Source organism: Sander lucioperca, chromosome 8 (genome assembly GCF_008315115.2).
Source record: "Sander lucioperca isolate FBNREF2018 chromosome 8, SLUC_FBN_1.2, whole genome shotgun sequence".
Taxonomy (NCBI): Eukaryota; Metazoa; Chordata; class Actinopteri; order Perciformes; family Percidae; genus Sander; species Sander lucioperca.
In genome coordinates, this window is record NC_050180.1 from 34,286,216 (window position 1) to 34,303,715 (window position 17,500).

General features: G+C 44.6%; 1 protein-coding gene across 4 annotated transcripts in view; it reads left to right on the top strand.

Moving 5' to 3' along the window:
- Positions 1 to 15,856, top strand: part of LOC116050743 (norrin cystine knot growth factor NDP) — a 30,057-nt gene extending 14,201 nt beyond the window's left edge. For all 4 annotated transcript variants that reach the window (XM_031300966.2, XM_031300977.2, XM_031300985.2 and 1 more), the window contains 2 exons: positions 6,433 to 6,939; positions 14,654 to 15,856. In XM_031300966.2, the coding sequence (XP_031156826.1) occupies positions 6,733 to 6,939; positions 14,654 to 14,878 (432 nt within the window). In that variant the 5' untranslated portion in view covers positions 6,433 to 6,732 and the 3' untranslated portion in view covers positions 14,879 to 15,856. The remainder of the gene's footprint in view (positions 1 to 6,432; positions 6,940 to 14,653) is intronic.
- The last annotated feature ends 1,644 nt before the right edge of the window (positions 15,857 to 17,500 follow it).

Here is a 17,500-nt window from a genome sequence, read left to right on the forward strand (position 1 = left end):
ATCGGCCCGTCTGGCATTCGCCAGAACTGCCAGATTGCCAGATTGCCAGAACGCCTATTGGCTGCACATAAAGAGGTAATATGGAGCGAACGTCTGGCTAGTTCAACTCTTGTTAATCAGAGAAGACACAGCTGGCTGTAGACCATAATCAGAGGGGGAAGAAGTATTCAGGTCCTTAACTTAAGTAAAAGTATTAATACCACATTGTAGAAATACAGTCCTGCATTTAGATTGTTACTTAATTAATGCAGAAAAATCCTCACATTTTAGAAAGTGTAAAGCACATGTGTTAAACTCAAGGCCCGAGGGCCAAATCCGGCCCCTCGCAGGTTTTGATCCGGCCCGCATTTCAATGTAGTTTCACAATAAATTTAGGCCCACCTAGTTTTTGTCGCCTTTTCTGACAATTTATGTGCTTTTTTTCAATGCTTTAGGCACTTTGTTTTAACGGTTTTGACGCTTTACTCAATGTTTTGCCACTTTTTCAGACAATTTTGACGCTTTTTTTAACGTATTTGTCGCTGGCTGAGGAACTTTTTTGCCGAACTTTTTTGGGGCTTTATAAGGCCCAAAATGTAAGTGAGAAGACTACTTCATATGAGACATGCACTAATACAGTCAACATATTTGACTTTTTCTCTTAAATAAACACGTCAATAATCTCTACATTTCTGGCCCTTGATGGGATTCTCCTTTTCCAGTGTGGCCCTCTGGGAAACTGAGTTTGACACAAGGATCCAAACAGTTGTGTGTTTGACTTGTAGGCCGTTACATTGTTGGCTACTTTCATTTATTATAAAACATCAGCTTTTATAAACTACATGTCTTTTGTGTGCAAAAATGTTAACTTGTAAAGTAACTAGTAACTAAAGCTGTAAGAGATGAATGTAGTGGAGTAAAAAGTACAATATTTCTCTCTGAAATGTAGCGGAGTAGTAGTAGTAGAAAGTGGCATGAAAAGAAAAGACTCAAGTAAAGTACAAGTACCTCAACATTTGTCCTTTAGTGCAGTACTTGAGTAAATGTACTTAGTTACATTCCACCCAACATTTAGGGTAAAATAGAGTTTATTTATCCTGTCCTGGTATTTACTGCTGGGTGGATAACTGCTGTCATTATGTTTGTTTGCTTTACTTCAGGGCCAGGACCTGTTGTCTGTTTCACAGAAACACATGTTCTAGTGGGGGGGGGGGGATTTGTGATTTACGAGACTAAATGCTGGATGTTTTTCTTGTGCGACCATAAATACAGTTAAACTCTAATGTTTGAATTGATTTAACATGTTTTCACTTCATAAAAGCCTTTTGAAGTTTAGAGGATGTTACAATCACATACAGTACGCTGTCTCTTCCTCCACGCAACGATAGATCACCAGACACTGAGCCCCAAGAAAAGGGGCCCCAACGTTCCTAAATTCAGAGCATGTGGATAGTTGATAGAATAGAAGAAAAAAAACTTTATTGATGCAGCTAATGCTTTGCAAAGAGTAACATATGCGCAGCAACGCGTTGCGGCACACAGGCCTTCTTCAGGGTGACTTCAGTCAGCCGCATCAATAAAGAGTGCCACGGTTCAGGGACGATGCCGGGATTTTTTAAGTGGGGTGGCACAGGTGGGGGGACCAATACCAGTATAATATAGGAACTATTGGATAAGATAGAACAACATGTGTGAATAGTCATCATGGAAACATTAATAGGTCATGTGACAACAGCTGGGAAGACCCTTCCATACCAACGTGCTATTTTGTCGGCTAAAACAGTGTGTGAGATTTTTATGTTTGTCCGAAGCCTTAGTATGAAACTAGTAGTATGTGAAATGCGTACTATTTCCAGTGAAATATGACAGCATGCAAACATTGCAAGACCTTCCTCCACAGCGCTACAGATGAGGAAGGTCTGGCTAGTCACACAGCATTCTGGGATGGGAGAATATATATATATATATATATATATATATATATATATATATATATATATATATATATATATATATATATATTATGTACCTATGTCTCCCTTGTATTCTTATTTCTTCTATTTATCGTATTCCAATTTATTGTAAAGCATTTTGTGATTTTAAGTGCTTTATAAATAAACTTTACTTACTTACTTATATAAATATTTTGGACAGTTTATGTATGTTCCACTGTGGTTCCTGATTTATTTCTATGAACGCAAATGTTTCAAAACCAGCTTTTGATTCAACTCTGTAATGTTTACTGATGAGCCAGGTGTGCTCAAACGGCTCTGGGTGTGCCGTCATGCTGATAGTTGACCAATCAGATTGCCCGGTCAGCTCTACTTGTTGTATAATGTCCAAGACAAGTGCACTTCAGTCAGACAACTCACGTTTGAAATGTTTATTATAACAGCAGAACATTGTGTTTGGCGGCCAGACTCCGACCTCATCACTCCCCGTCCCCCTGCGTTTACATGAGATATTGGGGAGTGATGATAAAGTAGCTTCCTCCTGGCCGGAGGCTGCAGGTGGATGCTGGGGGGGGGGGGGGCTGAAAGCAGGCAGCGGCACAGGTGCATGGCGGCAGCAGCATTGACAAGGCAGAGATGGGGAAATTATGCAGCTTAAATAGACCGCCAAATTGAGGTAGTGTGTTTGGTAAATGATACAGGGGGTCCTATCTTGCACCCGGCGCAGCACAAAGACCGACCCAAGTGTCTTTGCTAGTTTAAGACCGACACAGTTGTCAATTTCCCGTCCAGCGCCCACGTTGTTTAAATAGCAAATGCACCTGCACCCATCTGCGCGCCCATGGGCGTGCTGGTCTTACAGGGAGGTGTGTTCAGGTGCATTCTGGGCGTGCTGGTCTTACAGGGAGGTGTGTTCAGGTGCATTCTGGGCGTGCTGGTCTTACAGGGAGGTGTGTTCAGGTGCATTCTGAGCGTATTGCTATCTTGAGCCAGCGGGAAGTGATCGCGCCATTGACCAACAAAAACCTGGTCTAAAGTCAATGACGCAGCATTTGTTATTTTAACAGCGCATTAGTAAAATGCGGCTAGGCTCGTGCACAGCGTGCGCACACTATGCTTGTTACACACACACACAAGGACGCACAGCAGCACACACACATGCAGAAGATTAAAAATTAAAATATTACGGTGCAAATCCACCATCATAATAGCGATGCGGCCAGGGCTCAATGGTGTTTTTTGCCCCTAACTGCTCCTTCCAGGCAGCGCTGCGACCGCTGCCTCCAAGGCAGCTAACCCTAACCTTAACCCTAACTATAACCATAATGCCTAATTGACTTCAAGGCAGCGCTGCGACCGCTGGCTCCAAGGCACCTAGCCCTAACCCTAACCATAACCATAACCAGTGCCTAATCCTAGTGCCTAGGGGGGGCAAAAAACACTTTTAAAGGGAATGGGAGATGACACTCTGATTGGTTTATTGCATGTTACGCCCCAAAACACACCTATGAATTAATGAAGACAACAAATACAACCCTTTTTGAACCATGCGCCCGGCGCACGTACACTTTTTTCCGTCGTCAAACTAGCAAAAGTGGATTCAGACATGCCCTAAACGCTCCTGCGCCAGGCGCGTCACGATGGTTAAAATAGGGCCCGGAGAGTGAAGCGTCACGCGTGTGTGTACAGCGGTGCAGCTCGAGTTGACTGCCTGAACTAGCGTGCAGGCGTCGCCCCATTAATGATGCAGATAGTGAGACCAGCAGCAGTGATGGGGATAACAGCCGACGTTGTTAACGCTCGGCCAGGTACGGCTGGCAGGGCTGGAGGTGCTGATGGGTGTGGGCCGTCTGCTATGTAAACCCTGCAGCACATGTTGGACCGGCCAACAAAACATCTCGGGGAGTATTTATTTTAACAGGCCAAATGATACTTCTATTTCTCTCAAGAGGAATGTTAAGGTGAAACGATTCCCCTTAGAAAGGAAAACATTGGGGCTGGAGTGAGGGGGCAGCAGCGGGGGGGAGTTTCAAGTGAACTTGATGCATTCTGGGATTTCAGTTTAAATGAGGGGATCAGTGTGGAGTTGTGCAGCGATGGAGACGCATGCTAAAGAGGGAGCTTTGATAGAATTTTATTCATTTCCTCGTTTTCTTTCCTTTCGCTAATAACTAGTCTCGCTTTGCCAGACCTTCCTCCACAGCGTTGCGGAGGAGGGTCTGGCTAGTCCACGCAGCATTCTGGGATGGGAGAAAACCCATCAGCTCTGGTTGATTGGCATTTCTTTAACCCTTGTGTTGTCCTCCCCTCGACCAACAAGCAACCTTTTGTTTTTCTGGGTCAAAATTTAAAATGAAAACTTGTTTTTCGATTCAGTATCGTCTTTTTCGACCCTTTTGTTCGCTCTTCCCCCCCCCCCACCGATATTTTTGTCACTTTTTTTCAACGTTTTTGTCACTTTTTCCGATGCCTTTTGACGTTTTTGTGTTTTTTTTCCCCTCGTTTTTGAATCTTTTTCCAACATTTTTGTCACTTGTTTCAACGTTCTTTTATGATTTTTTTTTCCCTCAAATGCTATAAAATAGAATGAAACACCAAAATTCAATGAAAGTAGTCAACTGATCATTTATTTTACTTATAAAAAGCGTTCGTGCTGCTCTTTTTCTTTTGTTGAAAATTTGGTTGAAAGAAACCCAAATTTCTGATATAGAAACTTTTTGAAAATGGGGGAAACAGGAGGGTTCAAACCAATCACAATCGTCTTGGGCGGGGCTAAGCTCCGCGCGGAGCCATGGCGCCGCTGCAAAATAGTCTCAGGAAGGAACTTGTTTTGGTGCGAGAGAAAACTCAGATTGGACAGATAGTCTAGCTAGCTGTCTGGATTTACCCTGCAGAGATCTGAGGAGCAGTTAACCATAGTCCTCACAAATCCACCGGAGGATAGAACGCCAACACAAAGAAAGAGGAAGGGGACGGGAGGGACATCCTGCGGAATTTCCGGCAGCAACCGAGCAATCCGGGACAAAACGTTGTCGATATAGACTAACTAATAATTGATGTACGTTTACAGACATCTCAACATAAAAAGCCATGACCACATATTTCTATGACGACCAGGTTCACAGTATTACGAATATTGAATAAATCTTGAATCTTAAACCTCGATCATTACGCTCCTTTCTCGCACCTTTACCCCACATGAACCTTACGCACACCGCTCCCTAATTCACAACACATTAGCAAACCTGCCTCAGCCAGCACCGAGCTCCCCCTTAACACAAACCCTGTTATCAGGGGGACAATAAAACTATGAAGTTGGAAATAGAGAAACGACATAAATACACGTGAAAATACGCCGTGGGACTGGCAGAGGGTTTGCAGTCATGAGGGGGCTTGTCGGGAGAGAGTGATTTGTTTTAATGAAAAAGTCGTTCCTGGGGAGAGGAAAGGGCCTCGCCGCAGGCTGTGTGTGCATGGCTTAAGTTTCTCCTCTGTAATAAAAGCACCAGGACTTATGTGTCTACATGTGTGTGGGTGTACCGGGGAGACCACGGAATAAAGGAGACTAAGGAGGCAGCCAGGTTTGGAGTCCCACACACACTCATCAAACAGTCAATCACCCCAAAAAACACTGGCAAAAATATCTATGAGAATCTGTCTGGAGGCAGCTCCATCCACTGCACACACACACACACACACACACACACACACACACACACACACACACACACACACACACACACACACACAGAGACACACACACACACACACACACACACACACACACACACACACACACACACAGAGACACACACACACACACACACACACACACACACACACACACACAGAGACACATAGACAGACACAGAGACACACACACAGACACACACACACACACACAGAGACACACACACGCGCGCACACACACACACACACACACACACACACACACACACACACACACACACACACACACACACACACACACACACACACACAGAAACACAGACACACACACACACAAAGAGACACGCACGCACACACACACACACACACACACAGACACACACACACACACACAGAAACACACACGTGTGCGCACACACACACACACACACACACACACACACACAGACACACACACACACACACAAAGAGACACGCACGCACACACACACACACACACACACACACACAGAGAGACACACACAAACAGAGACACACAGACACACACATACAGAGACACACACAAACAGAGACACACACACACACACACACAGAGACACGGACACACAGAGACACACACACACACACACACACACACACACAGAGACACACACGCACACAAGCAGAGACACACACAGACACACACACATAGACACACACAGAGACATACACATGCGCACACACACACACACACACACACACACACACAACATTGTTTCTTTATCAGTTCACATGTCCGCTGATGCCTTTCCTGTTTGTCTCTTTCTTCCAGACGAAGGTGGATCCAGGCAGTGGGGGATGGAGCAGCCTGACGACGTGACCCTGCGACAACCTTTCTCCCAACAGCCCGCTGATCTTGAACCTCCGCTGTTCTAGCAGGAACGAGAGAGAGAGAGAGAGAGAGAGAGAGAGAGAGAGACGAAGACATCCCCCGTTTGTGAGGCGCTGAAACACAACGAGTAATACAAGTGAGAAAGAGACGTTAAAAAAAAAAAAGGGGAAACAGAGACAGCGCAACGTGACGTGTTCGGGCATCCCCGTGAGGATCGAGAGCCTCGGGGTGGTTCCGATCATGAAACCTTTCATCTCTGTGGCCCCCCCCTCTGGCCTGCTTCTGGTCCTGATGTGCTGCCCCCTGCTGGGCTGGGTCCAGTCCGCCAGCAGCAACAAGGCCAGCGATAACGGACACCCACACCTGGGAGACTCGGACCCAGAGCGCTGCATGAGACACCACTTTGTGGAGACCATCACACACCCCATTTATAAGTGCAACTCCAAGGTAAGGCGGAAACACACACACACACACACACACACACACACACACACACACTAGGGCTGCAACTTAAGATTATTTTCACTGTCGATTTATCTTTCGGTTATTTTCTCGATTAAGCCATTAGGTTTGGTCTATGAAATGTCAGAAAATTGTAAAAAATGTGGATCAGTGTTTCCCCAAAGCCCGAGATAACGTCCTTAAATGTCTTGTTTTGTCCAGAACTCAAAAGATATTCAGTTTACTGTCCCAGAGGAGAGAAGAAACTAGAACAATATTCACATTTAACAAGCTGGAATCAGAGAATTTTTTAAATAAAAATGACTCCGATTCATTTAAAAGTTGACAACTAATTGATGAATCTTTGCAGCTCTAACACACACACACACACACACACACACACACACGCGGACGCACGCACGCACGCACGCAATCTGCCTCTTTGTGGTCACCCGCTCATTTTTTTGGTAACAAGTTTGAGGTAACAGGGCCAGTCCACCTGAGAAATGAGCTCATTCGTTACAAATATCAGGGAAACAAATTTTCCAGAGCAAGCCTCGGAGACACAAAGAAAAGCCTAGAGCTGCAGCCAAAAAAATATCCTCCAACACTAACTTCATTTATCTCAGGCACATTTTTCTCTTTCTACTAGTATTACTCTTGGTGCCCCGTGAAAGCCTCCTCCATTTCTTTCCAATTCTTTCTCTCTCTTTATCTCCATCTTTCCGTCATTTAGGAGAGTCATGCTTGGTTTCTTGGGGAGAGTGTGTGTGTGTGTGTGTGTGTGTGTGTGTGTGTGTGTGTGTGCGTGCGTGCGTGCGTGGTGCTGGACATGGGCCACGATGCAGACATATTCTGCACCTCAGCTGGGACTCAGTTTTGTCTCCCTGTCAGCCGGCGCTCTCTGCTGCCTCTGCCAGGATGCTAAAGAGTGATACGAAGGCGTGGTGCGTCATTCTGCTTCAGTGTGTTGGACAACTTAACCCTTGTGTTGTCTTCGGGTCAAATTTTAGTGAAAATAATTCATAATTTATGCCGATTTTACTCCAAAATAAGGTATAATTTCATGTACAGTAAATGTGGTTTATTGACTATAAATTTAAAAAATAAATAAGTGTAAAACTATTGGTAATAAGTTGGCTAGAAGGTGCACAATATAAGTGGGTGATACTATACTTTATGCTTTATAAAAAGGCAAAACAGACCGGGAGTTAACTTTGTTGGAGGACAACAAGTGCACGGTCGACAGGAAGACAACACAAGGGTTAAGCCGTTTTCTCATATGAAAACTGCAGACAATTCCGACGAATTAAGTACGTAGATTCTCTGGAGTTGCCTTTTCACACGTTTAGATTGTCCCTGTCAGACACGTACTCACTTCCTGGAAGTACTCCGTTTGGTTTCGGCGAGGGCTAGCCTAGCATTACCAGACCTTCCTCCACAGCGCTGCGGAGGAGGGTCTGGCTAGTCCACACAGCATTCTGGGATAGGAGAAACGTGCTCTGGTTTATTGGCATTTCTTTAAACCAATCACAATTGTCTTGGGCGGTGCTAAGCTCCGGACGGAGCCACGGTGCCACTGGAAAATAGCCTCAGGAAGGAACTTGTTTTGGTGGAACATGTGTACGTTCAAAAGTTGTTTTAGTCGTGCAACAGAAAACTCAGATTGGACAGATAGTCTAGCTAGCTGTCTGGATTTACCCTGCAGAGATCTGAGGAGCAGTTAACCATAGTCCTCACAAATCCACCGGAGGTTAGAACGCCAACACAGAGAAAGAGGAAGGTAACGGACATCCGGCCTAAACAGAGAACACCTGAACAATCCCAGAAATGAAACATTGTGGATATAGAGTAGGTGAGTTGGGTGGTGCCATATGGAGGCAGGACATGACGGGGATCACACCACGGCCACGTAGCCGATTTCTTCGAAATTCCTCATCTCATCGTCTCTCCAGTTAGACATTTTAGTTGGCATTTTGGTGTAAATCAGCCTTCTTCTTCTTCACATTCGGAGCTGCTCTGTTCACACTTTGGGGTCAATCGGACATTACACAGACTTTGTACTCGGGGGCAGGGCGGCAAGGTAAAGACCGTTTTATGTCCGCTCCAACTGATTCGGACATTTGTGTTCTCACACAGCTCCTCCGGGGAATGTCTAGAGAATTCAGGGCTGCAGTAGCCTGGTCCTACCAGACTCTGGTACATTTCATTTGTCCAGAGAGTCTGGCCACTCTCCATTGACAAGTGTTAACTTCCTTGAAGGCGGGTACTCTGTTGAAGTTTAAAACTATTGGATCTGCCCAGAGCCACTCTGGTAGCCTGGCTTTGCCCTCCACTGTACTGTCTGGTAGGACCAGGCTAACAAGAGGGGAGACGACAACAACTATCAGCTTAGCATCACTAGCGTTCGCCTTAGCCAACTCCTTCACCACTAACGGAGCGAGCTGGAAAATCTAACTGTTCCCGAACCCCGTGGGGAGGAGGGCCACAACATCATGGCCACCAACACAACTCAGCAAAGATTGTTCTTGCTCGGGCTTTAACTTCCGCCGCCATTACGGAACTACAACTCAAACTAGTGCAGGACCTCAACGTCATCGTTCTCAGCCACTCCCTCTGTTCGCTGATTGGACCGGTAAAGATTTGGCCGGAGAAAACCCAAGAATATACCACAAACCCAGACGGTGTACTGAAGGAAAATGAAAATTGAGCGGAAGTACGTAGGAGGGCGGAGCCAGGCTAGGGCTGCAGTCACAGTGCTAGAATCTAACCAAGTGCATTTACTCCAGTACTGTACTTAAGTACAAATTTAAGGTACTTGAAATTTTCTTGAGTCTTTTCTTTTCATGCTACTTTCTACTTCTACTCCGCTACCTTTCAGAGAGAAATATTGTACTTTTTGCTCCATTACATACATCTGACAGCTTTAGTTACTCTACAAATTAAGATTGTTGCACACAAAACACATGTAGTTTATAAAATATGTTTTATTATAAATTAAACTACCCAACAATGTAACAGCCTACAAGTCCAGCTGACATGATTAGACCATTAAACACTTAGTTGACAGAACTGTTTGGATCGCTTCAGGTTTCGAGTACTTTTACTTTTAATACTTTAAGTACAATTTCCTGATGATACTTAACATTTTCAATGCAGGACTTTTACTTGTAACAGAGTATTTTTACAGTGTGGTATTGGCACTTTTACTTAAGTAAAGCATCTCAATACTTTTTCCCCCACTGCCAGTGCATGATGTGTGACGGGGGGCTCCAGAGACATCCACCTTATGTACAGAGACTGATGATTCATGCTACTGTGGAAAAAGGGAGCTGTCAATTTTTCACTCTGTCCCTTTTGTTGTGCAGTTGTTCAGCTAGCGTGAGTGATCAGTTCTTTGGTCTTTTTTTAATATTCTGTGTGTCTGAGTGCATGGAGCAGGTGGCCAAACCTCAGCCTCGCTCAGGGGCGGCAGGGCTGAGCGCGCTCGCAGCATGAGTCAGCGCTTTTTATTACAGTTCACAGAGAGCTGACGTAACGGACGCCTGACTGAGCCAGAGTTTTCACACCTCTGTGTGTTCAGTTCACACAGAATCCACCTGTAAAAAGTTTGTGTTTCAAAGGGTTGTCTGGAGGATTTGTATGTATGTGTATATATATATATATATATATATATATATATTGAAATATGAATATTTTTTTAGATTATTTAGATTTTTTTCTTCCAACCGCCATACTGTTTCTTAGTGCTTAAATCCATTTCAGTTCAAATTGATGAAAGCAGAACTGGTTAATTGGGGTCTAGATTTGATGAATTAAATGTTTCTCATGGATTGCATGTTATTGTTTTCTTGTGCTACAGTTATAAACCTAAACTTAATTTTAATAACTTAAAGCTATAGTGTGTAGTTTCTGTCGCCCCCATGAGGAATTCACAAGTAATCACAACAAAACTGTTGGCGCGTCCACATGATACAAGCGCGTCCCCACCCACCCAATGGGGTTGGCAATGGCTTGAATGTAACGGACGTTCATTAATATCAAAAAGTTACGCGTTATGGGCCCTACCTTGCACCCGGCGCAGCGCAAAGCCTGACCCAAGTGTCTTTGCTAGTTTAAGACACAGTTGTCAGTTTCCCGTCCAGCGCCCGCGTCGTTTAAATAGCAAATGCACCTGCGCCCATCTTTGCGCCCATGGGTGTGCTGGTCTTACAGGGAGGTGTGTTCAGGTGCATTCTGGGCGTGCTGGTCTTACAGGAAGGTGTGTTCAGGTGCATTCTGGGCGTATTGCTATCTTGAGGCAGCGGGAAGTGATCGCGCCATTGACCAACAAAAACCTGGTCTAAAGTCAATAACGCAGCATTTCATTGTTATTTTAACAGCAAATTAGTAAAATGCTCCTAGGCTTGTGCACAGCGCGCACACTATGCTTGTTACACACACAGGGACGCACAGCAGCACACACACATACAGAAGATTACAAATAAAAATATTACGGTGCAAATCCTCCATCATAACAGCAATGCTCCAAGGTCCAAACACGCCTGGCTTTTAAAGGGAATGGGAGATGATCTCTGATTGGTTGATTGCATGTTATGCCCAAAACACACCTCTGATTAATGAAGACACTAAGTACAACCCTTTAGAACCATGAGCCCGGTGCAGTCAAAATAAAAACCGGGAGTTGATTTCAGAGGAAACAGGAGTTTGAAGCTCAGTGATCAGATGTTCCCCTGCATCTCCATTCGTCTCTGCCACATCCTTTTGAAAATTAAACCCCAAGTTCTTAGTAAATACATGCAGAGGGGAATGACCACCCAATGTATTATCTTTTTAGTCCTTTTTTTATCTCGCTGGTCATGAATGAAAGGAGGAGCAGGAAAAGGTGCCGACAGAGAGGAGGAGAGGGGCGTCACAGGAGAGGAATTATCACTGTTTGACAGCCTGATCCTCAGCTAGGACAAAGACAAATGGTCTTAAAGTGGCGACAACACTCCTGATGCGTGTGTGCGTGTGTGCGTGTGTGTGTGTGTGTGTGTGTGTGTGTGTGTGTGTGTGTGTGTGTGTGTGTGTCACCCTGCCTTGGCCCCAGACAGGCTTTTGTCACAGTGGGTACATGGGTGGCGACACACAGCAGCTGACAGAAGGACATGACACAGGAGTCTGTTTAGGGAGGCGACAGGAATGTAGTGACCCACGGAGGAATGCCATTCGGACGGTCACAACACTAATCAGGCCTGTGCTTTGTGTGTGTGTGTGTGTGTGTGTGTGTGTGTGTGTGTGTGTGTGTGTGTGCGTGCGTGCGTGCGTGTGAGCTTGATACAGTGGTTTTACACATATATCCCTGTGGAAGAAAAGAGTGGACTGAACCTTGTTTCCCCAGCGCTGTGGAGTAAAGTCCGGCTAAACCGCAGATGCATTCTGGGATAGTTGTTTAAACCAATCACAATGGTCTTGGGTGGCGCTAAGCTCCGGACGCAGCGGCGGTGGCTCGGCAAAGTAGTCTTAGGAAGGAACTTGTTTTAGTGGAACATTTGCACCCCGCAAAAGAAAACTCCACATACAATATTAAATGAAGTTAACTGTTGACACAATACAGTACCATGAGCTATTTAAATTAGCTGATACATGGTTACACCTCATTAGCTCTTACCAGTGTATCTCTGTGTGTACTTGGTCCACAGCAATCCCACCAATCAGTCCCAAAACGTCCCAGTTAGAGAGGAAATGACCTAATCATATTCTTTGTAAATCATTCCCCGAATTAACCAAGCAGGCCTGCCTTGTTGCACCATCCAAACATTCTTAAAAACTTGTCATTTTCAGGCTTAGCTTGTGTAGCTTTCTAGCTCGAAGGTTGTTGTTTCCCGCAGCACACAGAGAGAGGAAGGAGAGGGGGCAAAGCCTGACATCTTTATCCTGGAAATGTACTTTGGTTGATCCACACTAAACCTGGTGTGAATGTCTGTGTGTGACCCTGAGCTCTGAGCGGCAGCAGGTGTAGGAGTGCGTGACATGTCTCGCGTCGCTATCTCTCAGTTTGCAGGTGCAAGGCCGAGGCTCGGAGACACAGGAGACAAACAGACAGACGGCTTTTCGCTTTTCGACCATGACTCAAACACTGACAGAGAACCTTTTGTCATCTCTGACAGCACTTTGACTCATGAAATACCCCGTGTGAACGACGTCGATGCTTTTAAAAGCAAACTAAAGACTTACCTTTTAAAGCTTTTAATTTTAAAGCTTTATTTATTTATCTATGTATGGATCTGTCTATTTATGTATTTCCGCCTGCTTTACTTCATGGTGTATGTTGGTTATTACCAAGTTGTTTTGACACTTTTCTGCCGTGATCCAGAATGAAAATCTGCGGAATTTAGTGGACAGTTTTTCTGCTTGGTGTTTTAATTTAAATTGTTTGGTAACACTTTACTTGAAGGTGTCTACATAAGGGTGACATGACACTGTCATGAACGTGTCATGACAGTGTCATGTGTGCACAGTCATGGCACATGAACCCTAACCCTAATTCTAACCCTAACTTGTCATGACAAAAACCGAATAACACTTACTAAAAGAAGCGTTATGTCATAAACGTTTATGACTTGTTTATAATGTTTATGACACGTTCATGACAGTGTCATGTCACTCTTATGTAGAAACCTTCAAGTAAAGTGTGGTGTTTGGTGTTTTAAGCCCCCAATGTTGTCTTCAAGGCAGCGCTGCATGGAAGGCACTAGGTCGTAGACAGTTAAATAAATGGACCAACAGACCCCGTGTCTCTGGACGGAGACCAGTGAAGGATATTAGAAGATCTTTCCCGGTGATGGCTGAGCGTTACTGAGCAGCCTCCAACTGAGCTTGAAGACGTAGATGTGACGTGAGCAACCTGTCTGAAAGTTGGAAGTCTTCTGGTAGCTGTGCCAAGAGAAATGTCAATCATTCCCAATCTAGCAGAGACGGAGAGCGTAGGTATATGTAAGGAGATAACATAGACACAGGCTAATTATTGATCACTAAAATGATAGTTAACATTAGTAATTACACTTAAACAGCTAATGGAAGTCCAAACTGCCTGAGAGCTTCTCCTGTACTATACGGTAATTCCTCTACTATGCGACAGTAAGTCTCGTGGTTATGACACAATCGTTAGCCTATTTTTATAAAAACGTCTGCTACGGAGCCATAACGTGAGGTACAAGGTAATGGAGCCTTTCATAAATTGTCGTGTTTCTTTAGAAATAAACAATGGACAAACAGAGTCTTTAAACGCTTCAGATGTAAAGTTATTCGCTGTCAAAGTGACGCCAAAATGAATGGCAGGCAATGGAATGCTAACGTCGGGTGAGAGCTAGGTAGCATCAAAATGGCGCCATAGGAGGTACGGGTTGTGGAGAGAGGCTTACCCCCTTGGGTTAGGCAAGGGTTAGGGATAGGTGCCTTGAAGTCGACGGTGGGGGCTTAAAACACCATTGAGCGTAAAGTGTAACCAATTGTTTTAACGTTGTTGAAAACCTCCGGAAAATCTACGCTAAGATTCTGCGTCCACAGTTTCTGTGTGGTTCTGTTTCTTATCCACTTATGGCTTTGTGTGGTTTCTGTGAAGCACTTGGTGTTCCATTGTATACATGTGAAAAGTACTGTACAAATAAAGTCTGATTGATGGATGGATGATCTGTGCTTTCCTAACTCATTTTGTTTCCTGCCTGCTGTGTTCCAGATGGTGTTGCTGGCGCGCTGCGAGGGCCACTGCAGCCACACCACCCGCTCCGACCCCCTCATCTCCTTCAGCTCGGTGCTCAAACAGCCCTTCAAGAGCACCTGCTCCTGCTGCCGGCCGCACACCTCCAAGCTGAAGGCGGTGCGGCTGCGCTGCTCCGGCGGGACTCGCATCACGGCCACTTACAGATACATCCTCGCCTGCAACTGCGAGGAGTGCAGCTGAGCAGGGAGAGGGAGCGGGGCAGCACCCTCCCACACCCTCATGACTCTCACGAACCAAATCCTCTTTCTCTTAGGCCATCCGGAGCGTTTGTTTCGGTTGATTATTGGATCGGAAACTCGCCCCGGAGGACAGCGTCTCGAGTTGCTTGTTATCTTGGGAGTGAAACTTTGGAGCAATCGTACCACGATTTTTTTTTTTTAACACAGACCTTAAAATTGACCCGCAGCCTTTCGGGACTTGGACCGAACATACTATACCCTCCCCGTAATGCTTTCAATCCCTGCAAAACCGTGCTTCTCCAGCACACGAAGGCCAGACGCCACAAACCGCTGCTCCCAAGAGCCATTTTGAGAGACCCTCCTCGCTCATTACAGGCCTCCTGTAATTCATAACACACATGCTCACGAAACCGCAGCATGAGAGCTCATTACAGATATCTGCGACGGCGGCTTTCCGCCAGCTCCGTGAAACCCCCACCGTGCATTCGACAAACAAAACAACACGCCTCGTTAAAAAGCAGCATGGGAATGGCCGAGGAACGGTTCCACGTGAGCCCCAGACGTGGGGTTGGACCTGCAGAGAGGCACCTGCGCCACGCTTATTCACCCATAGTCACATTTTACACACTCCCCGCAGACTTGAATCTCGCTGTGTAAAAGACGAGCGAGGCTGACAGGACAGCTCGCCAGGTGGACAATAAAAGAGAGGAGGCAGACCGAGGGAGAGGAGCTCGGAGGATTAATAAGAGAGCGAGGATGAAGGGTAAGCCAGCGCCTGGGTGGTCGCGTGGACTGTCAATAAGACTTTCGAGGCCCCCAGTGTTCATCTGAAATGTAATCTATTTGCGTCTTTGTGATTGTTCCTGTCAACATTATTGAAAACTGTAGCTGCCGGATGTATGAAACTGCCGCTTCTGCCTGTCGTGTATTGTTAATAATGTTTTGAACACATGTGAACTGATAAAGAAACAATGTTGTGATGTTGTGTGTGTGTGTGTGTGTGTGTGTGTGTGTGTGTGTGTGTGTGTGTGTGTGTGTCTGCCTGTCTGTCTGTCTGTCTGTCTGTCTGTGTGTGTGTGTGTGTGTGTGTGTGTGTCTGTCTGTCTGTCTGTCTGTCTGCCTGTCTGCCTGTCTGTGTCTGTCTGTCTGTCTGTCTGTCTGTCTGTCTGTCTGTCTGTCTGTCTGTCTGTGTGTGTGTGTGTGTGTGTGTGCGTGCGTGCGTCTGTCTGTCTGTCTGTCTGTCTGTCTGTGTGTGTGTGTGTGTGTGTGTGTGCGTGCGTGCGTGCGTGCGTGCGTGCGTCTGTGTGTGTGTGTGTGTGTGTGTGTGTGTGTGTGTGTGCGTGTGTGTGTGTGCGTGTCATTCGCCATCAGTGTTTTTGCGGTCAGTTTATGTGAATTAAAAAATGAACTCAGTCATGTATTAAATTGTGGTTTCTTCTCATAAAAACTCCAATTATTCTAACACCACAAACAGTTTTTAGTGCTTATATTTTTAAATTTAAACAAACTAATGAGGGGGTTTATTGATGCAAAAAAAAAGGCCATAATAATTAAGATTTTATAAGCAACTGAACACCAGTTTTTTTATTCAACCACTACTGAATATTATATGTTGAAATTAAAATTCCCTCTAAGCACTAAAAGCCATCTGATCAAGTTTATGTGGATTGATCGCCGAGTTAACATTTCCAGAAGTTCATTAAAAGTTGTGTAAGAATTTAAATACATAATTCATGCATCCAATATTTAAAAAAAAACTCTTTTTAAAATCGCTCAAATTCAGTTCAATTCTGATTTTAAACTTCAAGTGAGAGGTAAAAAAAATCTGGTGGACCTTTTACATCCTGAAACCAAAATTGAAGATGTAGAAATGTCAAACCGAGGATAATCAATGGAGTCTGAGGGAATCGATCAGAAGTTTGTCCCAGAAAGGTTTCAATCCATTTATGCGTCACGTAAAATCATCAAATAAAATTTTATATGTTGAGATGAACGGCTGGAAACTTCAGGCACTGGAATTTTCTAAATGTGTGAACCTGGGGGGAAAAAATTTTAAAACTTGAAGGAAAATCAAACTATAAATTCAGGTTTCAAAGTCAGATATTTCATGCAATCAGTTGCATCAGCACAGCTGTACTCTCGCACTGCCAGACCTTCCTCCACAGCGCTGCGGAGGAGGGTCTGGCTAGTCCTCACAGCATTCTGGGATGGGAGAAAAACGTGCTCTGGTTTATTGTCATTTCTTTAACCCTTGTCAAACCTCGCTTTTTTTCAACATTTTCTTCGTTTTTTTTACACTACCATCAGTATAATGTACACACCACTCACACCAATGTATTACCACTAGTTTTACACTAATTTCTTTTTGAATTCATGGTCAAGAAACCTCATTTATATGAAATTATATAAAATGTTTGTGTTTTGTTAAAGTTTAGTTTCAGGATACTGTTTTGAAACCATTTAAACTTTTTATTTTGTGGCAAAAAAACACCCAAAATTCAATGAAAGTAGTGAACTGATCCTTCATTTAATTTGCAAGGAGCGTTGTATGGAACCATCCATGTCATTTTTGGACAATTTGAATGAAAGAATCCCAAATTTCTAAATGTAGAAACTTTTAAAT